Source organism: Ceratosolen solmsi, unplaced genomic scaffold, assembly GCF_000503995.2.
Source record: "Ceratosolen solmsi marchali unplaced genomic scaffold, CerSol_1.0 scaffold56, whole genome shotgun sequence".
NCBI lineage: Eukaryota > Metazoa > Arthropoda > Insecta > Hymenoptera > Agaonidae > Ceratosolen > Ceratosolen solmsi.
Genome location: NW_011948425.1, coordinates 688,496 through 714,575, shown reverse-complemented (window position 1 = coordinate 714,575; position 26,080 = coordinate 688,496). Strand labels below are relative to the sequence as shown.

Here is a 26,080-nt window from a genome sequence, read left to right as displayed (position 1 = left end):
GCTTTGCAAATTAATCAATACAATAAATATCATAAAATACTTATTAAAGAATCGATTGCGAGTGCGTAACTTTTTTTTTTTTAATTTCATCAATATTAATCACATTTGACGAGAATTTTCATCATTATGATGAAATAACGATCATGCTATCATCGAAAAAGTATCAGGAACTTTTCATATAAATTTTAGTATGAATAATGAATAAATCTTGTACTGTGGATATTGATATTCTAACGCCTTTGAAAAATCATTATTTTATCTCATTATAAAATACAAAGAGACGAGTTGTGTAAAATTCGTATGTAAATCAATATTGCAATCATCTTAATAGCCTCTTAATCATCATTGACTAATATAATGACGCTCGAGAATAAGATTTTATAGTTGTACGTCTGTATATTTTATAGCGGTTAGCGTTAAATGCATTCGAGTTAACTGCCATCGGTCGCTCGTTCTTCTATCTTAGTAGTGACAATCGGATAAATCAATCAAGAAAGTTAAGCGCGCTTGATCATTGTAAACGATGGCGGCGGGGCGGGGGTGGGGAATGATTAATGTTATAAGGAAGTGATGTAGGAAGCAACCATTTACGTTCAATCACATTTTATAAGGACTTGAAATTTGACTGAAGGCGGTATTGCAAAGGTCTATATAAATATTACGCGGCTACATGCCATTTGATTTTATTCATATTACGGTGGATCATTGGCCGGTATATCGGGATCTTGTCACATCGTTTGTCCAACATAAGCGATATTATATGCAAATTCAGGCGACTCACGCGGCAAGAGTAGAGTTTGAAACGTAAATATTTTGCGAATGATTAAATAAAAAGGGCATTGGAATTGGTAAGCCGATGAATTAGAAACTTCCCCCATTAGCATCAAACACGTTAAAATTTCATAGTCCAAAAATTCATAAAACAATGATCGAAGGCAAATAAGTTTATTATCAATAACGTACAGTAGCCTCGGACTCGTACGTCAAAAACGTATTATTTGAATAATTATTATTATATCTATGCCGTTTATACGTCTATATATGAAAAAAAAAAAGCAAAAATAAACAGATACAAACAAAAACGCTAAATAAATTTTGATAAAATCGACGGCCATTTACATTATTAATCAGCAATTGTGCTGATAAACTTTACGTCATTATCAATACAAAATTTAAAAATAATGAAATTTTACATTGTGTGTCGTTGCAATACATGCCCACGAGTTTATCAAATTTTATTTCAACAATCGATTAAAACGTAACGGTTGCTAATTATACCTTGTAATTAAGTGTAATAAACTATTAATGAAATTATTAAAAACATATATCCGAATGCTATACATTACATAAAAAAAAAAAAAAAAAAAAAAAAAAAAAAAAAAAAACAAATCAATAAATAATGTAAATAATCTTGTTTCAATGTATTCACGAATGTCGTAAATATTGATAATATAAAAATGTTAAGTTTCTATATAAAAAGAGTTTTGCCATCTAACCCCATGAGACGTTACAGAATTGCGAATAATATATAACTAATAATAATTATGAAAAATTGTTTAAAAGTATTTGATTAACAAAAAAAGTATCATACTGGATTGCAATGTTTGTGTATATTCTGAAAATGAAAATGAAAATGTTATAATAATTGTATTACACGTAGAAAGAAATGGGAAGCAATAAGCACGAGAAAGAAGAAATTATAATTCATGGCATCGTTATTAAAAGTTCTTTCAAATCTTCATTTTATTAAGTAGATTATATTAAGTACATTAATATAATAATATTATCATCATTTTGATAAAAGACCCCAAGGTATAAGTGATTTATTAATTGAATATTAAAATTCATTAGAATTTTCACATAAATTTAATTACACTCTTGGCAAATTAAAAGCCGAGGGCTTTAAAAATCTGTCTTTTAAAATTATCATTGTAACTTATCGAGTTTTTAATTAATTTATCAACTTAGATGAAAAATAAAATTTTTAAAAAATACTATTAATATTAGTAGAAATATGATGGAAATCTAAACGAAATATTAGATTTTCCAATTAATTAATCATAAAAGTCAGTATTTAATATATAAGCTTGTTTTATTAATATAATTAAAAACAAAACAAAACAAAACAAAACAAAACAAACAGAAGAAAAAAAAAGGAAAATAAATTTAAAATTACGTTACGATAAAATATTTATAGTTTTATTTTTATCAATATTCTTTTCGAGATCGATATTTGGCGATGTAAATTAAAAAGAAAAGAAAAAAAGCCGAGGGTGGAACGGATTATACGTAATAACGGAGTTGACTGTACAATAGATGGAATTGAAATTTATTCGTTCCTTTCTCTATCTCTTTACATAATAAGATTTTCGGAAGACTCTTGCTTGAACTTTGTTCAACCGAAAGCGAAAATTTCGTTTGCTTTCATTCGCTAAAGGAAAATGTCCCCATATTTGCTAAGAGGTCCCAACGTCCCTGTTACCCTGTTATTTCGAAATTTCACAATTCCATTGTTCGTTTTCTCATTAATATTACTGTTTATACTATATTATACATTTCGTCCGCTGTATTAAAAATCCAATTGGTAAAGTAGTTTTTGAGTTGTTTTAATTGCTTTATACTAGTGTGCATGGCGACATTATGTAACGCACATAGGAATATACGAATGAATCGAGTTGGAGTTAAATGCATATATATTAAGTTTTAAATGTTGTAAACCATTGGATGCATGAATTAATAAACTCGCGTCTTTGGTTTTTTGTTAATATATATTAGAATTTAATATAAATCAAAATACATATTTTTAAGTAACAGACGTAATAAAATAATAGACTTCCTTCCCTTACATACAGCGACGATAATATTAATGAAAAAATTGTTATTATAAATATAGATATACGTAGGTTAGTAATGTAGAAAACGTTAACGTTAAATATATTTAATAGAGGGTGAGAGCTTAATCTATCTCTATGTATCCAAATGAAAATTCGATATTTGCTTTGCTAATTATTTAAGTGCAAAAGATTTCAGTATAATTTTCATTTACTCGGTGTGTTGATAGTTGTAGTTTAAATTATAGTACAAAAAAAGATTTATCAAATATGTGCCTTTCTATTTATATTGCCCAATAAATTTATATGTATATAATATATAACATAGAGAATAAGAAAGAAAGAAGAATGAGAGTGCGTCAACACAAGTTCGCTGTTATAAGCAAAAGTAAATAACAGATTACCTTGAAGTCGTCTATATGATTATATAGTATCCGGATGGCTTGAAACATAAATATTATGCTGATAATGCAGATAACGCGTTGGTTGGGAAGCTCGTAGCGAACTTTCAGATTGATTTGAAAAGAAAGAGAGAGAGAGAGAGAGAGAGAGAGAGAGAGAGAGAGAGAGGTGAGGGGATTTGGGGAGGGGGGGAGGAGAGGAGAGGAGAGGAGAGGAGAGAAAGAGGAAGATAAAGAAAGTGTTGATTGGGTCCGGCGAACGATAATTTTTTTTTCTTCGATTATTTTTCATTCATAATAAACCTGCTTAGCTTGTCAATCGATTTTATCAGAATTTTATCATAAAATAAAATTTGTTTGTTGTTGAGTTGAATTATCAATTATATATGACCGACGAATGACACATTAAACATTCTTTTATTTTCATTTTAAATAAATCCTGCCATGATGCCTGCAAATGTAATGTATTTTTATAAATGTCACGCGTAGAGACTAACGATTTCCCTACGAATTGTTCATAAATTATTGTCAACGTAACTCTTTCACGCGAGGTGCGATAATGTCTTACAACTTACACTACTTACAGATGAAGCTTTTAAAACCGTGCTTCAACCACAAATATTTCCGAATGAATCGCAATCGAATTAATTGTCTTTGTAATCGGAATTGGCATGACCAAGGTTACGACGCTCAAAAATGAGTATTTCCTCAAAGAGATTCTCTTCTCTTTTTGCGTAAATTATCGTATTACTCATATTATTGATAGTAATGTATTAACTGTTTTAATCGAATAAAAGTTCGCGTGGATATTGGTTATTATTCAACGCGTGTCCTTTTCAATCTTATTACTCCAGTCTCGCGTTATCACTCGGGCAACATGCAAATTCGTCACTTTGCCATTTTACATTTTTTCTTTCGCGGATTATGAAATTAAATAGATATTTAAAAGGTACAGCGGCACGTGATGTCGGCACAACAACTTAAAAATAATAGTTAAAAGAACGAGGCATTTCTTATTTTAAGCATATCGATCGTTGCTTATCAAGACGTTTATTTAATAGTTGGCTTCCATAGCTCCTCTAAGAGCATATTATTAAACAATTTAAAAATTCATTTCGCTATATTACAAAACACGTCTAACAGAGAAAAACAAGAAGAAGAAGAAGAAGAAGAAGAAGAAGAAGAAGAAGAAGAAGAAGAAGAAGAAGAAGAAGAAAGAAATAGATAGCTTTTAGGGAAAAAAAAAACAATGTTGAGCAAAGGCACGCGGCGATCGTTATTTAATTAAATTGCAACATAATAAATATATTATGAATTATTTTTACACGCGTTTCATTTAAAATAAATCATACTGTTTAATTAACGCGTTTTTTTCTTCTTTTTTTCTTCTTTTTTTCTTTTTGAAGGTTACGATTTATTAGACAATACAATCAAAACACGAAGTTAGTGTTAGCTCGAGAGGCCAATGTAATTAGTATTACACGCGCACTCATGACGAAATAGTTTTTTTTTCTCTCTCGGAACAAAGGCTTACTTTACTATCAATACGTTACTATTGTTACTTTTTTTTTTTTTTGTTTTTTTTTTTACTGTTCCTGCTTTATTTATTTATTTGTTTTGTTTTGTTTTTGGTTTTTTTTCTTGCGAGTATAGCATACATCAAATAAATAACAGATAAATTATTTATATTAGTAGCGCATCCGCGTATGCGCGATAAAATAATTTAGTATTTACAATAATTTGTTTAAGCTTGTGTTTTAAAGAAGCTTAATTATTATTATTCGCTTAGTTAGTACAATTACATTTATCGTATGTAAACATAATGATTGGACGATATTATTATGAGCATCGAATAATTATTTTCATGCTCGACCATTGCCAATTAATTAATTATGATCACTTGAAAGACATAAACAATAAATAGTTGACAAATGTATTTGCGAATGAAATTATAAAATTTCTATACACATCATATTAATATACGTATTTAACGAAAAAAAAGAAAAAAAAAAAAAAGAAAAGTTTTTGAATATTGTTTTTGGTTAATCGCAAGGCCATTGTCATTGTAATTGCATGTCTAATTTAACGACACAATCTGTGAAATTGACAAAATTTTAAAATTTTAAATTGTAAAAAAAAAAAAAAAAAAAAAAAAAAAATAATCGATCGAAATTCTTCGAAAATAATTTTCGAAGCCATTAGAATCATTACGAAAGATAAATAGAGGAAATAGTACTTAATAATGATACAAGTACTAATAACAAGGTATTCTAATTACGATATATTTCTTTATAAAATATATGGATTTTTAACTGAAATACTAGAACATGATTTTATAACATATGTTTTTAATTTAGATTAATTTATCATGATTATTTTTTTAGTTTTATAATCGTTGATATGTGCACGTATAACGTAAAGTTAATAGAAAAAAGTTTGCTATAATCCGAGTGCAATAATGCTTAAAGTTCATTGTACAAATGAGCCAATTCTTGTCATTTTTAATTACCCATACATGACATTGCAACAAAGATAAGTATTTTTTTGAGAGTAAATTTATAAAGGATAATGTTTAATGGAAGACAGATTGCTGTTGGGAGAAGACTTTTAAATATTTATTTTCTACGTATTTTCTAAAAATATAGAATTTATTTGATAATTGTCGGGATAAAAAAAAAATTGAAATATCCCAATATAGGCACATAAAAGCAAACATAATGTCACAAAATTAATGCGTATTAACGCTTAACACGATTAATTTTTGCGCGCATTAGTCGCATTAAATAACATGAATTCTTAGACTTGAATTAAAGTAAAATGTCAAAGTCACGTAAGTTAGTTTAGATTGTTACCGTTCATTTTGGAATTTTATCTCTTTAGAAATGGATTTTTTGCTTAGATATCGCTATGCACATCGAAATGTTAAAGTATTATATATATATATGTAATGTAGAGATTGACCCACAAATCGAATGGTCGGGTAAGCCACATTTATTTCCAATTCAGTGTGCCAATTATGCGCATTCGTGCAAAGTTACTGGCCAAACAGAAAATGTCGAAAATGTCCCGAGTGACGCGCAAAATCCAAAGAGTCCTTGCAAATTAATCGTCACATTATTAGTCCATTGGGATCGATGGACCTGCCCATTAGCGGCGTTAAAAGGAGCGCGGCTTCCCCGTAGAGCTAGAGGGAGAAAAGGAGCTGCATCATGCAAATTCGCGACATCGCATGCAATTACAACGAAGGAGAAAGAAGCGTGGGCGGATGGTAAAGATTCGGCAGCGGGGAGGGGAGATGAGAAAACGTCGGTGCGCGCCTATGTAGGTGCTCTCGGGGTGGAGCACGTGGGCAACGACATTGCGTTCGGGACTCCGGGGGACACACGTAGTGGAGCGCGGCTCTGGCGTACGTGACCGACTGCACTGCCTGTTTCTCCGCCCCGACATAAGCCGATAATACGCCCAATGCACTCGTGCCAGATAAATTCAGCGAGTTTGTCCATTCCGTTCTTCCGTCCGTCTTTCTCACTCTCTGCCTTTCTGCACTGTGTCTATTCTCTCTCTCTCTCTCTCTCTCTCTCTCTCTCTGTGCATGCGTGCGTGCGTACGTGCGTGTACACGGGAATGAACGAGAGGGGATGACGCGGGTTGGTGGGAGGGTGAGAGAGTCAGGACTGAAAAGCTAAATAACGTGTACGAGCGATCGCTGGTCGTATGAATGGCGGGAACGCTGGTCACTCCGAATATATCCATTTTTGCGCGTTTGTCCTCCCAACATATTATTCACGTACTTTGGATACTCTAATTTTTATTTATGGCAACGGCAATGCCGAGGGTCACAGAGTACAAACTCCGTGCGCATTGTCCTACCACTCTCGCGTCACCTTATTTTTCCTATTACTACCATTATTATTATCATTATTACTACCATTATTATCATCATCATCATTACTACCATTGTTATTATTATTATTATTATTATTATTATTATTATTATTATTATTATTATTATTATTATTATGCATTAATACGACAATTCGCGCCACTCGACATTTGCACATGCGATCGCACTTTGAACGCACAGTGCCGTTATTATTTTTCTTTAACAATCTGCCAAGTTTAAAAATAAATTTACACTCGAGCGAAATATATCAATATCTTTGTTGCTTTTATTTTAATACTTAGTAAAATATCGAAGGTAAAACTGCTCGTTTATAATTATTTAACCACTTTAGTCCTTGCTTACGTCCCCGTATATCGAGATTTGTAAATGTGACGTTTGAGTGTAATAAGCAAATGGCAAGAAAGAACGACATCGATGAGTTATTCTAAAACTATTGCAATAATAATTTGTAATTATAATTTAATGAACATAAGGGCTGCTTACGATGTCGGCAATATTTATCACAAATTAATTACTAAAATAATGTGACCTATTTATGTTGATTCTGAAAAACAAAGTATCGAAGGAAAATAATTATGAAAATACTAAAGTTTAACGAGAAGTTGAAATATCTTGGAGAATGATAAAAAAAAAAAAAAAAATATAATTTGGAGTAAATAGGCGAATGATTGTTATTATTGGGGCAATCGATCAGCTTTATAATACAAAGTGATCAATTTACATTACACACGTGCTATTTTGGATTGAAGTGAATTTAAAACAAATTACAGCCAAAGATGATTTATCATAATGCACAGTACGTACGGTAACGTATATACCAAATAAATTATTATAATAAATTCTTGACGGTAATAAAGGAAATTAATTAAATTGTTAAATTGTTACTATTGCTTTTGTATCTATGAAATTATCAGCGATACTCTCCAATGTTTCATATATTTTGAGACTAAATAAAAAAAACCATGCTTTAACGTACGAAATAGTCGATATGTAAATTCACTAAAGCCAAAGCTTGGCATTTATTATCGTCAATAGTTGATCGTTTTATTTACTTATGATTTACCTTAGTCCTTCCATTTATTGTATAATCTCCCATCTTTCCATTATTATACATCTTGTTAGCTCTCATGATTATGGCATCTACTTTTGATATCAACATCCCAATGTTTTGGCAGTTTTTCTCTTTACCATCCAGCCATGCTATCTGATCGCCCCGTATTGTTTTTAAGTCACTCGCAGCAGCCTTATTAGATACTAATTGACCATCTCTGAACATACCAGCACTATACATATTTAAAACTTCATCCAGTACCGATATGCCCTTCTCAGTGCCGAGAAAATTATTTACAACACACACTCCCCACGTATTCATATCACTAATCACATTTCGACAAATATCATCGATTTCCTCTAGATTGTTCCTATTTCTAGGTAAAAAGGAGGGAAGAAATTCCTCCTCGTGCCTTAAACGAACTTCGGGAAAATTCTTCATTCCGTTATGATGTCTTTCGGGCATTTCCAATATTGGCTTATTAGCAGAACTTTCGAGTATTCTGGAACTTTGCAGGGGATTCAGTAACTCCGCCCTAGCCCCTAGTATCGTGTCTTCCGAGCTACCTTCATAAGTTATGGGCGATGTCCAGTTGTCCCTTTCTTCCTTAGTGAACAAATTATTCCTTATATCTCCTCTGTAGCTTTGATTCTTGGATTTTTTGTTTTTCTTGTTCTTCAGATTTCTATTGACCAACTCGTCTTCTATGACAAAAAGATAAAATAAATTACAAATAATAATAGTAATACTTAATCACAGTCCACGAACGTTAGTTCGTTTACTTTGCTCATTGGATCTAGACTTCTTCCATCGACATTTAGGGCAATTGGAAGGAAAGCTACATCGACAAATACAATTACCATCCCATAGTCGTACTTTAAACCCACAAGGAATGTCAATAACCCGACCGATGCTAACAATCAACGAGCAACCGTATATTAAAAGTAGCTATCGACTCTTGAAATTCAGTCACTGAATCAGGCGCAAGTTCTTTGCGTTAGAATCGACAGATCAAAAGTCAAGTAGCCCTCTCTCTACTTATATGGTTTAATTTTGTAATTATTGCGTAGAGCTTGGTAATTAGGTAAATTGTGCAAACATGGGTCCCGACATCAGTTTCAAATACCTTTAGAAACGACTGTGCACCTATGCTCCACGACAGAAGAAGTCTGGCATATTCTAAAACTCTACGAGCTTTAAAAACTAATCGCAATCCTGGATACCCACCTTGCAGGGAAACGTTGCTCCTCTCGTGGTTGACTCCAGGTAGCACGTGCTCGGAATCCTGACAGTCCTCCTCGAGAGACATGCAGTCGGACAGTCTGGGACAGATTCTCTTGTGTCGCTTCCAATCCAGTTTCTGATGCTCCTTGGTACAATAGAAAACACTCTTGCAACGCGAACACCTGAGTAGTCTGTCGTCCCTGCCACAAACAACGCATCCGCTTGCCTCGATGACGCAACTCGTCTCAGTCGTTGGTTGCTTCTGAGGACAACTGACCGCAGGAGCTGACATGTTCCGTGTGAGCGCTCACACGGCAGGTTCACTCCTACCTTAATCCTCCTTTCTCTCCCACTCTCTCTCTCTCTCTCTCTCTCTCTCTCTCTCTCTCTATCTCTCTCTGTCCAAGCCAACTCCCCTCCCCAAACCCCTTGCCGATCGTCGCAAGTTCGCTCGTGCTCTCCCACTCTTTTTTCACACCCGTGCCACCTCTCACTCTCGCTTTCCCTCGCCAGTATGCGCGCACACGCACACGCACACGCACACGCACACGCACACGCTCTCTCTTTGTCTCTCTGTCTCTCGCTTTTATGCTTGGAGCACGTCTCAAGCCGTCGACATCGTCGGGAGCGCCGACGACATTTCCACGACGGCCAAAGTCACATACGCTCGCGCAACTTGCTGCCCAATGACCGTACGAGCCGCCACAGCTGCGCGATCACTATTTCCTTCGCGATTTTCCCAACGATAATCGGAACGTTCCCCGTCAGCGCCCCGTCCCGACCGCCGCCGGCCCCTTGACTCTTAAGGCGCTACGGGGTCGTGGGCTCTCGCTACACGCCAGGAAGACACTCGACAACTATCAGTAAACGAGCATTCTTTAATACCCGGCAAATGCCCACCGAATGCGGAAATGCCTCTAGCTCTCTATCTCTCTCTCTTACACCAGGAGGTCCGAATCCGCGCTCACCCACAGGACAACGCGCGACTCCCCGTCCGCCCCGACGATTTTCTCCGATTGAGCCGATCACCGCGGAGTAACGGGGGACAAGGGCACACTCGGCGGCGCTCGTCGCAGTTCGCCCGAGCCGCAATGCCGAAGGAAAGAAGAGGGTACGGCGAACGACACGCCAAGACCAAGCGAGACGTTTTTTCAATTATTTTCTCGCACTGCATCAAGAACATCCTCCTCTCGCGAAATTAATGGGGGGGCGCCACTTTACGGTTGCGTGTAATTTTTGAGACGACTATGACCTACGACCACGACCACGACCACTACCACTACCACTACCACGACCACGACGACGACGACGACGATGACGACGACGATGACGACCACGACCACGACCACGACCACGACGACGACGACGACGACGACGACGACGACGACGACTAAATCCCGAACACCGTCTATTAAGAACGCGAGCGGCTTTCGTAGATGCCTCGTTCGAGCTAAGCCGGTCTGCTCTTCGTTTCTGCAAAGCCTCGTAACGACAGCCCCGCGAGGCCCAATTACACCCCCCCCCCTCTTCCACTTGAATTGCCACAGCGGATAAAGTGCACTGACTAGCCAATAATATACACGATCTCCGAGGCGCGCTGAATGTACGTTTCAATTAGACGAACCGAGATTTTCCTCGGGGATTTATTTATTTTGCAAGATCGCACCCCATCCCGTGTAATTCCCATAATGTTCGCGTTCATTAAATGCAGCTCCTTGCTTTCTTCTTTCTCTTTTGGAATAGAATTTTTTTTTCTAAGAAGAAGTAGCGCGCGAGCAGTAAGCCGCTAGACCGCGTGGATAAATAATTCTCTTCGCGTTATAAAAGAAAAATGAAGAAGAAAGGAGAAAAGCAAAGAAGAAGAGAAAAAGTAATACCGAAAACACAGCTACATACCCAGTCTTGATTTTAAATAATCCCCTTCGCCCCTCAACCCGCCCCAGCCGCCGCTGCCACCGGCTCGTCACCCCACTAATCTCACGCGAGACAAACGGACAATGAATAAATTATAAACGGCGATAAGGAATCGGTGATTTTTCAACTTCACGACGTCGTGTTCGCTGAATTCATTGGACGCTATTATTAATCAAGGCTCGAAAGCCTGATTAATTTACTACGGATTGCGCTCGAAAAGCAAGCGGCGGCTCAAAGAAAGGAAGCTTGTCAATGGCATTGAGATAAGATTGTCGTTAGCAATTGGGCGCGGCGGCGAGTGCGGCTGGAGGAAGTTCGAACTCCCCCGTCGTCACCGCCGCCGCCGCCAATCGTACGTAATAATAGACGAAACGAAGGCGAAAGAAGGCGAAAGAAGGCGAAAGAAGATGAAAGGGGAAGTGAGAGAGAGAGAGAGAGAGAGAGAGAGAGAGAGAGAGAAATGAAAAATCGCTACTAATCGTTGCTGTTAGTACGGCTAATTAAGAGCGGATGTGATTGATGTCGTTGCACCGCTGGTGCTGGCAACGCTGGGGGACAGCCGGTGACGACTACGACTAAATTTTGCAGTGAAATTTTCTTTTGCTCGGTCGGTGATCATTGTCGCGTTAGTTGTTAGTTATTCTTTATTCGTCGAAAACTTTTAACACTCGCGAGTGAAAAAAAAGGCCGGAGATCTTCTTCTAAGGATTGTGGGCTGTGATGGTGAGGGATGGAGGGATGGAGGGATGGAGGGTGGGGGGGGGGGGAATTCCGACGAACAACAGGTAGATAAGTCCACGAGTTTTCGAAAAGAGTTCCGTCGGTTCGATTAAAACTTAAAAGTAGTCGTTTGATACTGGACGAGGTTACTTTTACAGTTTCCTATCCATGTTTTCGCATAAGCTAATAATAATCTTAATTTGCATGGATCGCGAGATTAAAACGGCCGCTATTTCCTTTAAATAACGGCTAGTTCGACCGATTGGCAATGGTTATAATATTTCAGTTACTTAGTCCGTCGTGCATCATTTATCGGACAGACGTGAAAATTTAATTTGAATAGCCGATGCGAGAGTGAGAGAATTATGTTTAATTGCCAATGATTGAGCGGCCATTACGTAAAATACAGTGACTTTGAAATGAGTGGAAATTTGTACCGAAAAGGAATGTTAGATAGATGGAAAATCTATCATTGTTTCTATTACAATGTCTCGCTCGAGTATCAACATCAAGAAAAATCGTATGTTTTTCTTTAATACGTATGGACGTTATTAATAAAAAGCTTTTAAAATTTTCGTTCTTTCAAATGATTTATTTAGCTCTTTAGGCTAATTAGAGCAGAAGTTGTGATAATAAAATGAAAAGAAAAATAATAACAATAAAGCATTGTTTGTTTCTAGAAATCATTTATGCAAAGGAGCTCCCCTTTTTCTCGTTACTTTAACAAATAATAAGTAACAGTCCGGATGTATTTAAAAGCTTCTTTTAAACAATAGAGTTTAATGGCAACAAGTATTCTATACGCAGAAGAATGCTTTTACTTTATGTTATTGAAAATGGTTATAAGCATAATGATTAAACATCTTTTGGAACACAATACATGTGTGAATTTAAAAACTCGAGACAGGCTTTGTTACGCTTAGCAATTTATAGACATATTGAATTAGCTATATTTTAATTAATGGCGTTTGTGTATATAAGAGTTGCGATTGTCAAGAATATTAAATTAAAATTAGAGAAACAAGAGTAAAGAGATAATTGAAATTGTGATTGTATATAAGGTAATCATTAATATTAATGAATATTATTGTTGAGCGTTGTTCTAGATATCTTCTTCGATTCATTGTTCAAATAAAATAAATTCAAAGTAAAAAAAAATTTTTCAAATATCCGAGCTAATGGTAAGCAAGGTGGCAATAAGAAAGTTATTGCTTCGGAGGTTTGTACAAAATTTTTATTGTTCTCGTGACAAAGGATCTACATTGATCTAACATTTACAAAGATGTTTTTGAAAGATTTGGATGCAATTTGAATAGTACAATTAATTATTTTATTTCTCACGCACTCGCTGTGCCTTGTATAAATTATATAATCCATAAGCGCGTTATGTGTTATATAAAGATATTCCAGGGCTGAAAATATGAGCTATTGATCAAAAGAACAAGGATCATTGATCAAAAGAACAAGGACAATAGTTGCTGACAAAACAAAAAAAATAATACGTGATCTTGAACATGGTGATAATACAGCTCGGCTCTCAATGTCTATTTGAATAAGAGAAAAGATAAATAAAAAGCAATTATTAAAATTAGTCCATTGGCTTTAAAGCTTTGTACAATTATAATTTTTTATAATTATCGTATCGTCGCTATTGAAATCTAATTTTTAACATTAATTTAGAAAACACTCCTCCCTACGTAAGTAACCTAAATCTTTAAAAAAATTATTATTATTATTACGATATGAAGTGGCGGTGTTGTACTGTAAAAATTAATTATTACATATATTGTGTATGAGCATTATAATAAACGTTTTATCAAAAATTCTCGAATATTATTATTATAAATTACCCTATTTAAAAGTATACAAAATTCATTATTCCATTTGAATATTAAATAAATTATTATTAATATGACAATTTAATTGTAATGCTATATTAGAATAAGTAGACGAAGCTAGAGACTGTAAATTCATTTTACTACATGTTGTCATGGTAACGGAATACTTGTCAAAACAAAGCATATAAATAATGTGATTATATGTACATAGTTAAACAATATATTTTTTTCGCTTAATAACAATTAAATAAATAACAATGAGTACTTTTATTCAAAATATACAAATTAAAGATGGAGAGTATACTAAAGTAATTTATACAATGGTAAAATTAAAAATCTACCATTACATCATTAAAGCAATATTTAATCAATAAATGCTGTATAAATAATTTTTCAGATAAAGGAGCAAAGATACACCGAACTTATTCAAATATTGTCTGTACTATTAGATTCTTACTCTAGTGTTAGTTAAAATAATTCATAATGTAAATAAAATTTAATTCTCAATTTTACACTTTTATTATTTTTCGTTAGTCAAGGCCATGCTTGTCACTGTTGGGCTACATTTACTTTTATACTCAAGATTTTCTCGCTGCTGCTAATTGTTATGAGAAATTGATCCAAATTTGTCCCGATGAAGCTATATATAAGCTGTACTATGCCCAAGCATTGTATCAAACTTGTTTATATCAAGAAGCTTGGAATGTTTGTGCGACTATTGCGAACAATAGTGATTTGGAAGTTAAGGTAAAAAAGCTCCAAGCGGCAATAAAGTATGGTCAGGAAGACACTGTCGCTGCAAAGAGCTACATCGATCAATGTCCTCTAGAAGATGTAGATACGGAAATTAATTTTGGATGCTTGTTATATCAGGTTGGAGAGAATTGGTTATTTATTTACGTCCATTAATTAATAACTACGCCGACTGTCTTGTAGGAAGGAGAGTACGAGCAGGCTTTGAAAAATTTTTCCAACGCTCTACAAATAGCTGGCTTTCGGCCCCACTTATCATATAACGTTGCATTATGCTATTACAAACTGAAAGAGTACGCAGCGTCGATAAAACATATTGGTAATGAAAATCAAAACAATCAATGAAATCCCTATAGTAATGATAATGATAATGATAACAATATTGATGACAATGATAATAATAATAAGGGGAATGTTGTAGCTGATATAATTGAGCAAGGGATAAAAGAGCATCCTGAATTAAGCGTTGGAATGACTACGGAGGGTATTGAAGTAAGAAGCGTTGGCAATACGTTGACATTGCACGAGACAGCCCTCACCGAAGCATTTAATTTAAAAGCGGCTATCGAATATCAGCTAAAAAATCGTAGATCCCACCATTCTTTTCTTACAAACTCTTTTATTTTCACTTAGAATGCAATAAGGTATCGTCGATAATTTTTCACATTAGATGAAGCAGCTAGAGAAGCATTGACAGACATGCCTCCACGTTCCGAGGAAGAGTTAGATGCTGTTACATTACACAATCAAGCTCTAACCAATATGGATACGAAGCCAAACGAAGGGTTTGAAAAATTGCAGTTTCTGCTGCAACAAAATCCTTTTCCACCAGAAACCTTTGCCAATATTCTATTAATGTATTGTAAATATCAATATTATGATTTGGCAGCTGAGGTGCTCGCTGAAAATGTTGATTTGACTTATAAATATTTGAGTCCAGTAAGTGAAATAATACATTGCAACAATATTTGAAAATTTTAATAGATTGATATAAGTTATAATATATATATATATATATATATATATATATATATATATATACACACATACATACATGCGCACACACGCACGTACACACACACACACACACACACACACATATAGATTGCTTGTGATTGTATCTTTACGATATAGGTGCGTATAATTTTCATCTCTTTTAATCAGAATGCCTAATTCTTGAATGCTTACATTTCTTTGAATGTTTCTTACTCTCATTCTTAGAAACGCTATTATCGGACGAATCACTATTATTAGAACTACTATGGTGTTTTTTTTTTTTATGCTTTTGCTCCTTTAACTTTCTTTTTTTCTTTTTACTTTTTTCATCGACGTAATCGTTATTCTCACTTTCCGAATCATCTTGTTTAGACGATTTACTCCTTTTTCTTTTCTTAGACTTTTTTGACTTGTGCTTCTTTTCCTTTGATTTACATTCGTCCTTAATGTCTATATTGGGTGCTGCTTTTTCATCCTCAATTTCGGGTAGAAGCTCGTACTTTTTACCATCTGGCGAAGCGAAGCAATCTTTGGCAAGGTGGCCCGGCGTTTTGCACTTTGAGCAAGTCGTTTTGAAGACTGCGTCGAGTATTATGACTTTTCTATCCTCTCTCTTATTTAATGATTTTCTTTTTTGCTCGTCCAATTGTAATTGAACGCCAGCTGGATCCAAATCTTTACCATTTCCTTGATTCACTAATTTCATCGACAGTGCAATTTTTCCATCCTCGCCAATTGATATAATTTTACACCAAATACGCTCACCTCTTTGTAAAACGTCAGTCACATCATCAACATGTACTGAACTTACCTAAAATTCATAACAATGACACATTGCTTTCAAGCATTATAATTATAATATACGGCCTAATGAAAATTACCGAAAATTAATTACCTGCGAACGATGAATCAAACCTTGCTGAGCACATCCTGGTATTTTAACGAAAGCTCCGTAATTTTGTACGGAAGATATTTCACCAAGGAATATTTGATTCACTTTGCACGAGACCATTATCTTTATATTACCCAATTCTATAGAATTCCAATCACATTCAAGGTACGTTTAATTATCGGTAACTTTATTTACATACATTCGGCAGCCAATTTAACAATACTTGAACAATATTTATTGGCGAGCTGAGGTTATGTTTAGAAAAAGACAAAATAAATTGTCGCAGGATCGTAAGAAACGGGGCGTTTTACGGGGCGCCTTATTCTTCATTATAAATAGACGAATGAACGATGAAAGCCAGAGTCGCGGTAGATTTTAATTTGAAAATTTGATTCTCTCGTTAAATAATTGATGTATAACAATCCATGTACGACATAATTAATAATAATAGACCGTTTGTTTCAAGTATTTGTATGATTTTCTCGACGCTTTAATAACGCAACAAACCTCACCGGAAGAGGCCTACAGAAAATTCGATGATCTCGCTAATAAGCATACGGAAGTGTTGAGGAAGGCGACGAAACAAGTACAAGAAGCAAGATTAAATCATGATGAAAATTCGGTGAAAAAAGCGGTTAATGATTACGAGGACGCATTGGAACGCTATGTGCCGGTGCTGATGGCCCAAGCGAAAATATTTTGGGATTTAGGGAATTACACTCAAGTGGAGAAAATCTTCAAAAAGAGCGTGGAATTTTGTAACGAGCACGATATATGGAAATTAAACGTCGCCCACACGGTATTTATGCAAGAAAATAAATTTAAAGACGCAGTTGGCTTTTACGAGCCAATCGTGAAAAAAAAATATGACAATGTACGTAACGAGTGACTTTGCTATTGTTTGAATCTCCGAAAATTAAAGCGGCCGCCGCCGCCGCCGCCGCCGCCGCTACTTTACTGATTTTTCATGATTTTTATAGATTTTAAACGTGAGCGCTATTGTATTAGCAAATTTATGCGTAAGCTATATTATGACTACTCAGAACAGCGAAGCCGAGCAACTGATGAAAAAAATTGAAAAGGAAGAAGAGACGGTTTCCTTCGAGGAGCACGATAAAAAATTATTTCATCTCTGCATTGTCAATTTGGTAATAGGAACGCTTTATTGCGCTAAAGGCAATTACGAATTTGGCATCTCGAGGGTAATGAAGAGTCTGGAGCCTTACAATAAAAAGCTTGGGACCGATACGTGGTACTATGCAAAAAGATGCTTTCTCTCACTTTACGAACAACTAACGAAGCAGCTGGTTGTTTTGAAAGATAATACCCTACAAGATTGCATTCAATTTTTTGAACATTGCGAAGGTAATGTAGAACTTATATAATTATAATCGTGCTTTTAATTTTTAATTTTCAATCATTATGATTATGCACCACTACTAATAAAACGCATGATTAATTTAGTGTATGGAAGAGACATACAAACCGTGCTGGAACCTTTATTTGAGCTGCAGGAACTATCTCCCATTCCAAAAGCAAAAGAAACTGTTACTTACGAAGCCAGATATTTGAAAGTATTGTTTTTAAAATATCAAATGTCTTGAAGTCGGGGCCAAATACGAGCATTTTCACCTCATTATATTGTATTTAAGAAAACAATAATAAGGACTAAGGATCTTTGAGAGGAAAAAATTTCTTTTCTTTTATCATTATAATAATAGTATGATTAATAATGCGTAATTGTATGTCGTAACGAGCCAATGTGTGTAATATAAAAATTCACTCTTAGTACAAGTAGAAAATACGATAATATTGATAATGTTTGATCGTTAAGAATAAAGCGTGGAATTTTGTTTAATGCGATGATTTGAAATAAACATTTTTTCACTGCAACTAATCCCTTAAAAATTCATTTTTAACTCGAGCAAGTACTTATATCAATGTTCTTGTTTCAAATTTTTTTTTCTTTCCTACCTTTATATTATCGATTATTATAATTTTCTTGTTAATGATCAGTCGAACTACGAGTTTTCAGCGAATTCAGTGAGGAAAGCCAACGAATTGGTTGAGTCGGGGGGTTTTATGTTTTACACGCGCAACCCTGATGGATTTCGTTTGTCATGCATATGCGCGCGCGCGCGCGCATTGCAGTGATAATAAAAATGGTGGTGGACACGGAATTGGAAGAAGCAAAAGCAGCTGTTTTACAGCTAATGAATGAGAAAGATAAGATCGAATCTGATTTACAATCGGCAAGAAATATCTTAGATGCCGTAAGTATTAATTTAATAAAATATATATATATATATATATATATATATATATACATATCTATAAGGTTAACATCACCTACGGACTTTCATATTAAGGAGTGACTTTTTAGAGACAATGACCTGTCACTTTTCATATTTAAGCCCATCAATAATATAAAGTTACTTATATATTATCGTGTGTTTTCAGAATCGTGTGGGCATGACGGACAATTTAGTAGATTTAGAAGGCTATCCAAGAAATGATATCGACGTTTATCAAGTTCGACATGCTCGTCACAAAATAATATGTACATTTCGTTGAACTTCGTTTGTTTCATGTCAAATAGTTGCAGTGATTATCTTTTGCCCAATGATGAATAACATTTTGTTAAATTACAGGCTTGCAAAATGATCATAAGGAATTAATGCTTAAAATCGAGGAAGGTTTGCACAAGATTCATAAGATTGCTGGCGCTGGAACAGAAGCGAGTCCTTCGACTTCTAATACGATGCAGGATGTCTTTCTATTAGAACCATTTTTAAGAGTTAACTTGGTGTCCTCTGGCTCTCCAGCCGAACTGGCAGTAAGAAATAAAAGTCACATTGATTATTAGGAAAAGGCTTTCGTTCAATTTCATGCAAGATCTCAATATTAATTTTAAATATCGTTTTCGGGTTGCATTGGTAGTAGCATTGTTTTTTCTCCCAATAAGTTCTGGATTTTAATACAATGTCATAAATTAAGACAAAATGAAAATCAATATTCAATTAGTTTAAACGTCGGTATTCGGTGCTACTTTGGTATAGCGTTTGAATTTTAATTAGACTCGATGCAGCTCGATCCAATAAATGCTAATAAAATAATTGTTTATTCTGTGAAAATATCGAGTATTTGTTATATAGGGTATACAAGTGGAAGATCTTATACTAGAATTTGGATCGATATCCAATAGAAATTTCAAAAGCTTAAAAGATATTGGAACACTAGTGGAAAATAGCCGATATAAAAATATCTATGTAAAAATCAAGCGTGGATCCAATACTTTTGCATTGACTTTAATTCCTCGACCTTGGAGTGGAAAGGGACTTCTCGGTTGTAATGTTGTTCCATTGGAGGCTGTAGAAAGATAAAGAAGATCAAAGTATTTCTTAAAATTGTATAAGGTATTTACAGTTGTCAGTAAGTCATTATCTAATCGAATAAATTTCTATTTTTAACGAATTTTCAAGAGACTTATTTATTTTCCTTGATTATTAATTTTAGATAAGTAATTAATTTATGAAATCTATAAGAAATTATTTAAAGCAATGCTTTAAGCCTTTAATTTTATCGTTTGAGAAAGGTAACAAAAAACAATAATTATATTTATCCCATATCGATAGAAATAGCTATTAAGCATAAAGTTTAAACGTAAAAAGACCTATAAGTTTATTCATTTATATGATCAAAGCAGAAAATTATTGTTATATAATAAATTAACATCGTTACATTGACTTCTTATCGATTGTTACATAATCTTCAATTTTTCTTTTTAAAGCCACGTCATTTTTAGATATATATATATATATATATATATTATACAAATCTTTCACAATCAATTTAAAAAACAAAAGATAATCAAAGAAATAATTTTTCGTGCATCAGTCACTCGAATGATTAATATAATAAATATAACCAACAGGTTTGAATTTATATATAATCATCTTATCTGCAATTTTATTTTTAAATAATTATAATATTATACTCTAGAGAAAAACACAGTACCCTCGTACCGATGTATTGCTATAAGATTCATTTAAAAATTTACATTTAAAACAAAATGCATTCCTCGTTACTTTCAACGATATACGTACATAAATATTGGGACAATACTACCGATTGTATCGTATGCCCAATAAAACAAATGTAGAAGATTTTTTCATTTTTACTTGCACTTATAATCTGAAAGATGGCCTTGAATATTTATCTTATTCTAAACAAGAATTGTCATCATACCGACATTGGAATAAACAATATATCAGTAGATGAAGGAATCTAGCAACTGTAGACTCAACGTGTGTTTGACAAAAAATATCTATTTAAATGTAAAACTAAAAAACAGAAGAAAGAAAGAATAAAGAAACGAGAGGATTTCAATTGAAATTTATTTTATCTTCTATGTTGCTGCAACGTATGTACATGCAATAACGCGTCACATTAAAATTGCATTAATATATCCAATTATATGGACTCTTTATATTCGCATTGCCGTGACAATAAATTCATGCTAGAAAAGCAATTAAAAAAAACAAACAAACAAAGTCTAAATAATTTTAATTTGTTGGGGATATGTATCTCGTGGAACTTGATGTTCATAATGCGCGCTTTTGCGCAAGAGATGAGTTGGTCTCGCTTTTACGTAATCAGCGATTATCCAATGTAATATGATTAACCTGCGGTGCTTTTAGAAATTCGTCCGCTTTGGAATGAATGAATATCAATTGCTGACGATGTGCACGTGCGCGATTAATAGAGTGATTTCGATCGAGATATCGCAGCTTTGCAATTAATGGTTTTAAAATTTGTATATTTTTGGTTTGCCGATAGACCAATTGCTGTATAGAAGTCTTAAACCAAGCTCAAACACCTAAATTCGCTTTTTCTCGATAATGACAAATTTGTATAAGCAATATTTGAAGTTGCTGCAAAAATGGCCAGTTGATAAATTAAAATCCAAGTATGTATTTAATAATAAATTCTGCATGTGTAGTTTAAATTGCATTACATAATAGCATGCTAATCTTAAGAGGTTAACAACCTCATACATGCCTATATATATGTATATATATATATATATATATATATATAATATCACTTTTACATTTAATAATATTATAAAGAAATTTGTGCTTATTGTAGACGTAATGCGTTACAAATGTTGTTTATAATTACCGAACAATTGTATTTCTTAAAAAATAATTGGCTATCCGAAACTTTAATGTAAATCTTGTACGTTTATAGGGATCTTGGTCAACACATACGTAATGAAATTAAAATTGCGTTTAGCAAAGGAAACGATAGTACAATAAAAGATATAGAAAAATGTCAACGTTATTACGAAAGTCTCGAGAGATTGGCATCAAATTATTATGGTAATAAATATCCATGCACGTTTACGAAAACTGCAACGGGCATAAAACCTGAACACTGTACCTTAATTTTAAGTCCAGAAATTCAAGATTTTCTCCAGCAGAAAAAGTTGGGATATTTTGCCAGATTTAAGCAAAAGTTAAGAAACATCTTTAGTAATAAAATTTCAGCCATAGACATTAATAATAAGTAACTTGTTTGTAAGTAGCGTTATAAAAGTGATGATGTTTTTGCTCAACGCTCTTAGGTATTTTAAAGTATCTACGAGACTGTGTAGTACTCGGAGTCTTCTCCATAGGAGTTGCGAATCCAAGATAGAATCATGTAATAATACACAAATTCATGTTCCAGTGATGGTAGAGGAGACGTTAAAATATTTGAACCTCTCGCCAGGAGATACGATAATTGATATGACATTTGGCGCGGGTGGTCATTCTAAGAAAATTTTAGAATCCATACCCGATGTGAAAGTCTTTGCTCTCGATAGAGACGAGGTAGCGATAAGCTGTGCTAAAAAATTGGCGGAACGATACCCAGGCCAAGTAATACCATTAGTTGGTAGATTTTCCGAACTTTTATCGTTACTAAAGAATCACAATGTGAAGAAGAATAGTATCGATGGCATACTTTTTGATTTTGGCTGCTCATCCATGCAATTTAATACACCGGCGAGAGGCTTTATGATATCAAAAAATGGACCGTTAGATATGAGAATGGATGGATTTAGGTGTCCCGATAATCCAACGGCAGCTGATATTCTTGCTAAGATCGAAGAAAAAGACTTATATTGCATATTGAAATGTTATGGAGAAGAGAAGAGAGCGAAAAAAATTGCACGAGCTATCATTGACGCGAGATATACATTTAGAAATTTAAGGACGACGCATGAATTGGCTCAACTCGTCGAGTCATTGTTCCCCGATGAGACTAACGTCGACTCGTTGGGGAGGTTTCAACATTCTGCTACAAAAACATTTCAAGCGTTGAGAATTTTCGTGAACAACGAGTTGAATGAAATTAATTATGCCATGATAATTGCAGACAAACTTCTGAAAATTTCTGGTCGGTTGGTAACAATATCTTTTCATTCCTTGGAAGATACTATAGTGAAAAGACACATTTTTGGAAATGTTAAGGATGGCATGGCTAACCAATTACCACTGAAATACATAAATTATGGGAAAACGTGGGACAATCAAGAGGATGTAAAAAATATGACAGAGACTTCGTGGAAAATGTTGCACAAACATGTTTTAATGGCTAGTAACAAAGAAGTCAGCATGAATCCTCGATCTCGGTCGGCAAAATTTCGAGGAATCATCAAGATTAAGTAAAATTTGATATTCATAAAGAATTTATTTCACTTTAAGTAATCCACAAGATAAAGTGTTTTTAAAAAAATGTATGTATATTATTTGTGCTTTAATAACAATAACAATAATACAAGATAAAAAATTAAATTATGAAAGGGTGTGACAAAATTGTAGAATAATAGTAAGCGATACGTTTGTATAAATATACGTAATAGTTCCTTTCCTCGTTAGTTGATGATTTAAAATAAGCCTTCGATCTCATTTGTTTCATAATTCCAATCCATATCATAAATATTTGGTCTTGCTGGCAATCCTGGCATCATCATGATCTATTAATTAGAAAATTTATACAATTTTTTTATTATCTTGAAACATGTATAAAATAATACTTTGTATATTCACGGCCGACGAATTTGTTTGTAATAACTCACCGATCCGACCATCGGTACGACGAATCCAGCCCCAACCGACACAAATATATCCGTGATGTCTAATTTGAATCCGGTTGGTGCTCCTTTAATATTGCCATCACCGGTCAATGAATTCGATGTTTTTGCCATGCACAGTGGTAATTTGTCGTAACCAAATCTATTGTATTCCTGAATTTTTACCTTCACCTGAAAGCAGCAGCATAATTGCAATAAATCAATACATCGTCATTTTAAATACTTAAATTATGAAATGTCACTGCCATCGCTCGATAATGGGAGCGCGAGAATATAATATAACAATATTATGATTTCAACAATTTGAAAAAATTATTCTTATTCTCAACGAATAATAATATTTTCATCCAAGCGTTGCTTCGTTTTAAAAATGAAAAAATATCTTTTTTTTCTTTTTTTTTCTTTTTTTTTTTTTTTTTTTTAATGTAAATTGATGCGTTTGTCGATCGAGCTGCCTTTGTAACTATTTTTGACCATAATCGTTAATGATTTCATAAATTTAATTAAAACTTTAACATTGCCCGTTATAACTATCGTAAATTATATGTATATTAGTGTTACTCGTCCTATCGTCGATGAATAAACATTCGCCTTCCAATAGTATAAATAATGTAATTATCGAGGGGGACAATTGTTTGGAGATATTTTACAATATAGAAAATAAGCCACGACTTATCAGTTCCCATTACCTTTTTCTTACACATTTGGACATTAGAGAGCGGAAACGAACGATTGGAAAATACATTTTATATAATTGCCATTGCTGGTCAATAATGCAAACAAACTTGCGATTCATCATCAATTTTACCAAAGCGTGAGTCTGCCAAAGCGTACGGCGACATTGAAAACTTTATTAATCGGGAAGGGAAAAAAAAAATTTTTTTTCACCCTTGCCTCAATTCTTATTTACAGTAAAAATTTTCGGCTGTTCTATCGCCTCGGTTAAGTTTTATTAAGTTTTATCCCATCGAGATTTATCCCATTCAAATATATCGAAATATTTCGACCCCTTAAAACGTACTTTTTACATTCAAAGCAAAAACACAAAACAAAACAAACAAAAAAAAAAAAAAAAAAAAAAAAAAAAAAAAATAATTCTCTTTAACGTACTCCGGCAATAATAAGGAATTCTTTCAAAATTTTAAAATCGTTATTCGCTTTTTCCTCTTGGAGTAGAGCTTTACTAGAGTAGAACTATACTCGCATCGATCCAACTCGATCGACGATCAATCGTCGTGCTGTTGGGGGACATTTTACAAAGGACACGCTGATCGTCGAGCTCGAGAAGGTAGCTTGTTTAGCTTCCTCGATGTCTATCCTACCGTTTCTTCGACACAAAGGCCCGAGAAATTTTTCATCTCAGTCTCGAACATACCAAATCCGCCAGGACAACTTCTCCAGCACCGTACATTTCCTTGGCGATCTTCTCGATCTTCTCCTCGATACTCAGACTCAAATCATAGAGGAAGTGAAAATCATTAGGCTTTGCAATTGCATCGATGACTGCGTCGGCAAGCTTCACGGCACCTTTCCCACCCTCGGCCCAATGTGTACAAACGACGGCATCGGCAGCCCCGTTCTCCAGCGATGCTTGCTTTACAAGCTCCAATTCCGTTTGGGCGTCACTTCTGCAAAATATCGGCATTTATTTATTATATAATGGGCGATCGACTGCCACGATCTCCAATGGCGTTGCAAGACAAAAAGATTTACAAAAGATTCTCATCTGCCATTAAAAAAATTCCAACATATATCCAACAAATATCCAACAAATATCCTACAAATATTTATAACTTTCGTGGAGGAGGACATCGAGATTATTACCGCTTATATTACCACTACCGCTACTACTACTATTACTACTACTACTACTACTACTACTACTACTACTACTACTACTACTACTACTACTACTACTACTACTACTACTACTACTACTACTACTACTACTACTACTACTACTACTACTACTTACTCGTGCGCGTTGATGGCCACGACGACTGGTAAGCCGTACTTGAGGCCATTGCCGATGTGCTTAATGAGATTCGGCAAGCCCTTCCTCACGAGCTCGAGATTCTCCGCTGGTGAGGATTGCTGCTGCGGCTGCTGGCCTTTGGCATCTGGTTTTGCGGGTCCGCCGCCGTGCATCCTCAGGGCGCGAATCGTTACTACGAGGACGACGGCGTCGGGCACGAGGCCCGAGCTGCGGCACTTGATGTTGAAGAACTTTTCCATACCGATATCCGAGCCGAAGCCCGCCTCGGTCACAACCACGCCCTCGGGCCCAACGAGCTTCAGAGCTACCGCGTCCCCGACTATGGAGGAACAGCCGTGAGCGATGTTGGCGAAGGGTCCGGCGTGCACCATCACCGGGGTACCCTCGAGGCTCTGCATAAGGGTCGGCTCGATCGCGTC

At 34.6% G+C, this 26,080-nt stretch overlaps 6 protein-coding genes across 6 annotated transcripts in view; 3 read left to right on the top strand and 3 right to left on the bottom strand.

The window, feature by feature from the left end:
- The window catches only part of Hph (HIF prolyl hydroxylase), a 12,908-nt gene extending 3,158 nt beyond the window's left edge, over nt 1–9,750 (bottom strand). Inside the window, exons 1-2 of the mRNA XM_011500260.1 lie at nt 9,415–9,750; nt 8,200–8,891 (exon numbers count right to left, since the gene is read on the bottom strand). Of these exons, the coding sequence (XP_011498562.1) occupies nt 8,200–8,891; nt 9,415–9,703 (981 nt within the window). The 5' untranslated portion in view covers nt 9,704–9,750. The remainder of the gene's footprint in view (nt 1–8,199; nt 8,892–9,414) is intronic.
- Nucleotides 9,751–11,242: 1,492 nt separating this feature from the next.
- Ttc30 (tetratricopeptide repeat domain 30) lies at nt 11,243–18,174 on the top strand. The gene is made up of 9 exons (XM_011500567.1): nt 11,243–11,281; nt 14,281–14,346; nt 14,418–14,756; nt 14,820–14,955; nt 15,058–15,222; nt 15,307–15,575; nt 16,991–17,398; nt 17,505–17,889; nt 17,989–18,174. Exons 1-9 carry the CDS (start codon nt 11,243–11,245, stop codon nt 18,126–18,128), a joined length of 1,947 nt encoding a protein of 648 aa, XP_011498869.1. The 3' UTR covers nt 18,129–18,174.
- LOC105362772 (nucleolar protein of 40 kDa) lies at nt 15,776–16,662 on the bottom strand. Its single transcript, XM_011500259.1, has 2 exons — nt 16,528–16,662; nt 15,776–16,443 (listed from the first exon to the last, which is right to left on the bottom strand). Exons 1-2 carry the CDS (start codon nt 16,642–16,644, stop codon nt 15,793–15,795), a joined length of 768 nt encoding a protein of 255 aa, XP_011498561.1. The 5' UTR covers nt 16,645–16,662; the 3' UTR covers nt 15,776–15,792.
- Nucleotides 18,175–18,673: 499 nt separating the features above from the next.
- LOC105362771 (26S proteasome non-ATPase regulatory subunit 9) lies at nt 18,674–19,998 on the top strand. The gene is made up of 4 exons (XM_011500258.1): nt 18,674–18,797; nt 18,985–19,084; nt 19,176–19,360; nt 19,680–19,998. The coding sequence occupies exons 1-4, from the start codon at nt 18,687–18,689 to the stop codon at nt 19,905–19,907; spliced, it is 624 nt and encodes a 207-aa protein (XP_011498560.1). The 5' UTR covers nt 18,674–18,686; the 3' UTR covers nt 19,908–19,998.
- Nucleotides 19,999–21,393: 1,395 nt separating this feature from the next.
- Nucleotides 21,394–23,292, top strand: LOC105362770 (probable methyltransferase-like protein 15 homolog). Its single transcript, XM_011500257.1, has 2 exons — nt 21,394–21,493; nt 21,778–23,292. Exon 2 carries the CDS (start codon nt 22,128–22,130, stop codon nt 23,238–23,240), a length of 1,113 nt encoding a protein of 370 aa, XP_011498559.1. The 5' UTR covers nt 21,394–21,493; nt 21,778–22,127; the 3' UTR covers nt 23,241–23,292.
- Nucleotides 23,293–23,458: 166 nt separating this feature from the next.
- The window catches only part of pug (pug C-1-tetrahydrofolate synthase, cytoplasmic), an 11,194-nt gene continuing 8,572 nt past the window's right edge, over nt 23,459–26,080 (bottom strand). The window contains 4 exon segments of the mRNA XM_011500256.1: nt 23,459–23,548; nt 23,651–23,836; nt 25,041–25,293; nt 25,641–26,080. The exon segment at nt 25,641–26,080 is cut by the window's right edge and continues 11 nt beyond it. Of these exon segments, the coding sequence (XP_011498558.1) occupies nt 23,459–23,548; nt 23,651–23,836; nt 25,041–25,293; nt 25,641–26,080 (969 nt within the window).

Coding starts and splice junctions, on each gene's coding strand:
- LOC105362770 (XM_011500257.1), top strand. CDS start 22,128: ATGATGTTTTTGCTCAACGCTCTTAGGTATTTTAAAGTATCTACGAGA.
- Ttc30 (XM_011500567.1), top strand. CDS start 11,243: ATGAAGAAGAAAGGAGAAAAGCAAAGAAGAAGAGAAAAA. Junction 11,282..14,280: donor AGCAAAGAAGAAGAGAAAAA/GTAATACCGAAA, acceptor ATAATTTTTCAG/ATAAAGGAGCAAAGATACAC. Junction 17,399..17,504: donor TGAAAAAAAAATATGACAAT/GTACGTAACGAG, acceptor TGATTTTTATAG/ATTTTAAACGTGAGCGCTAT.
- LOC105362771 (XM_011500258.1), top strand. CDS start 18,687: ATGGTGGTGGACACGGAATTGGAAGAAGCAAAAGCAGCTGTTTTACAG. Junction 18,798..18,984: donor CAAGAAATATCTTAGATGCC/GTAAGTATTAAT, acceptor GTGTGTTTTCAG/AATCGTGTGGGCATGACGGA. Junction 19,361..19,679: donor GCTCTCCAGCCGAACTGGCA/GTAAGAAATAAA, acceptor TTTGTTATATAG/GGTATACAAGTGGAAGATCT.
- LOC105362772 (XM_011500259.1), bottom strand. CDS start 16,644: ATGGTCTCGTGCAAAGTGAATCAAATATTCCTTGGTGAAATATCTTCC. Junction 16,444..16,527: donor GTTTGATTCATCGTTCGCAG/GTAATTAATTTT, acceptor TATGAATTTTAG/GTAAGTTCAGTACATGTTGA.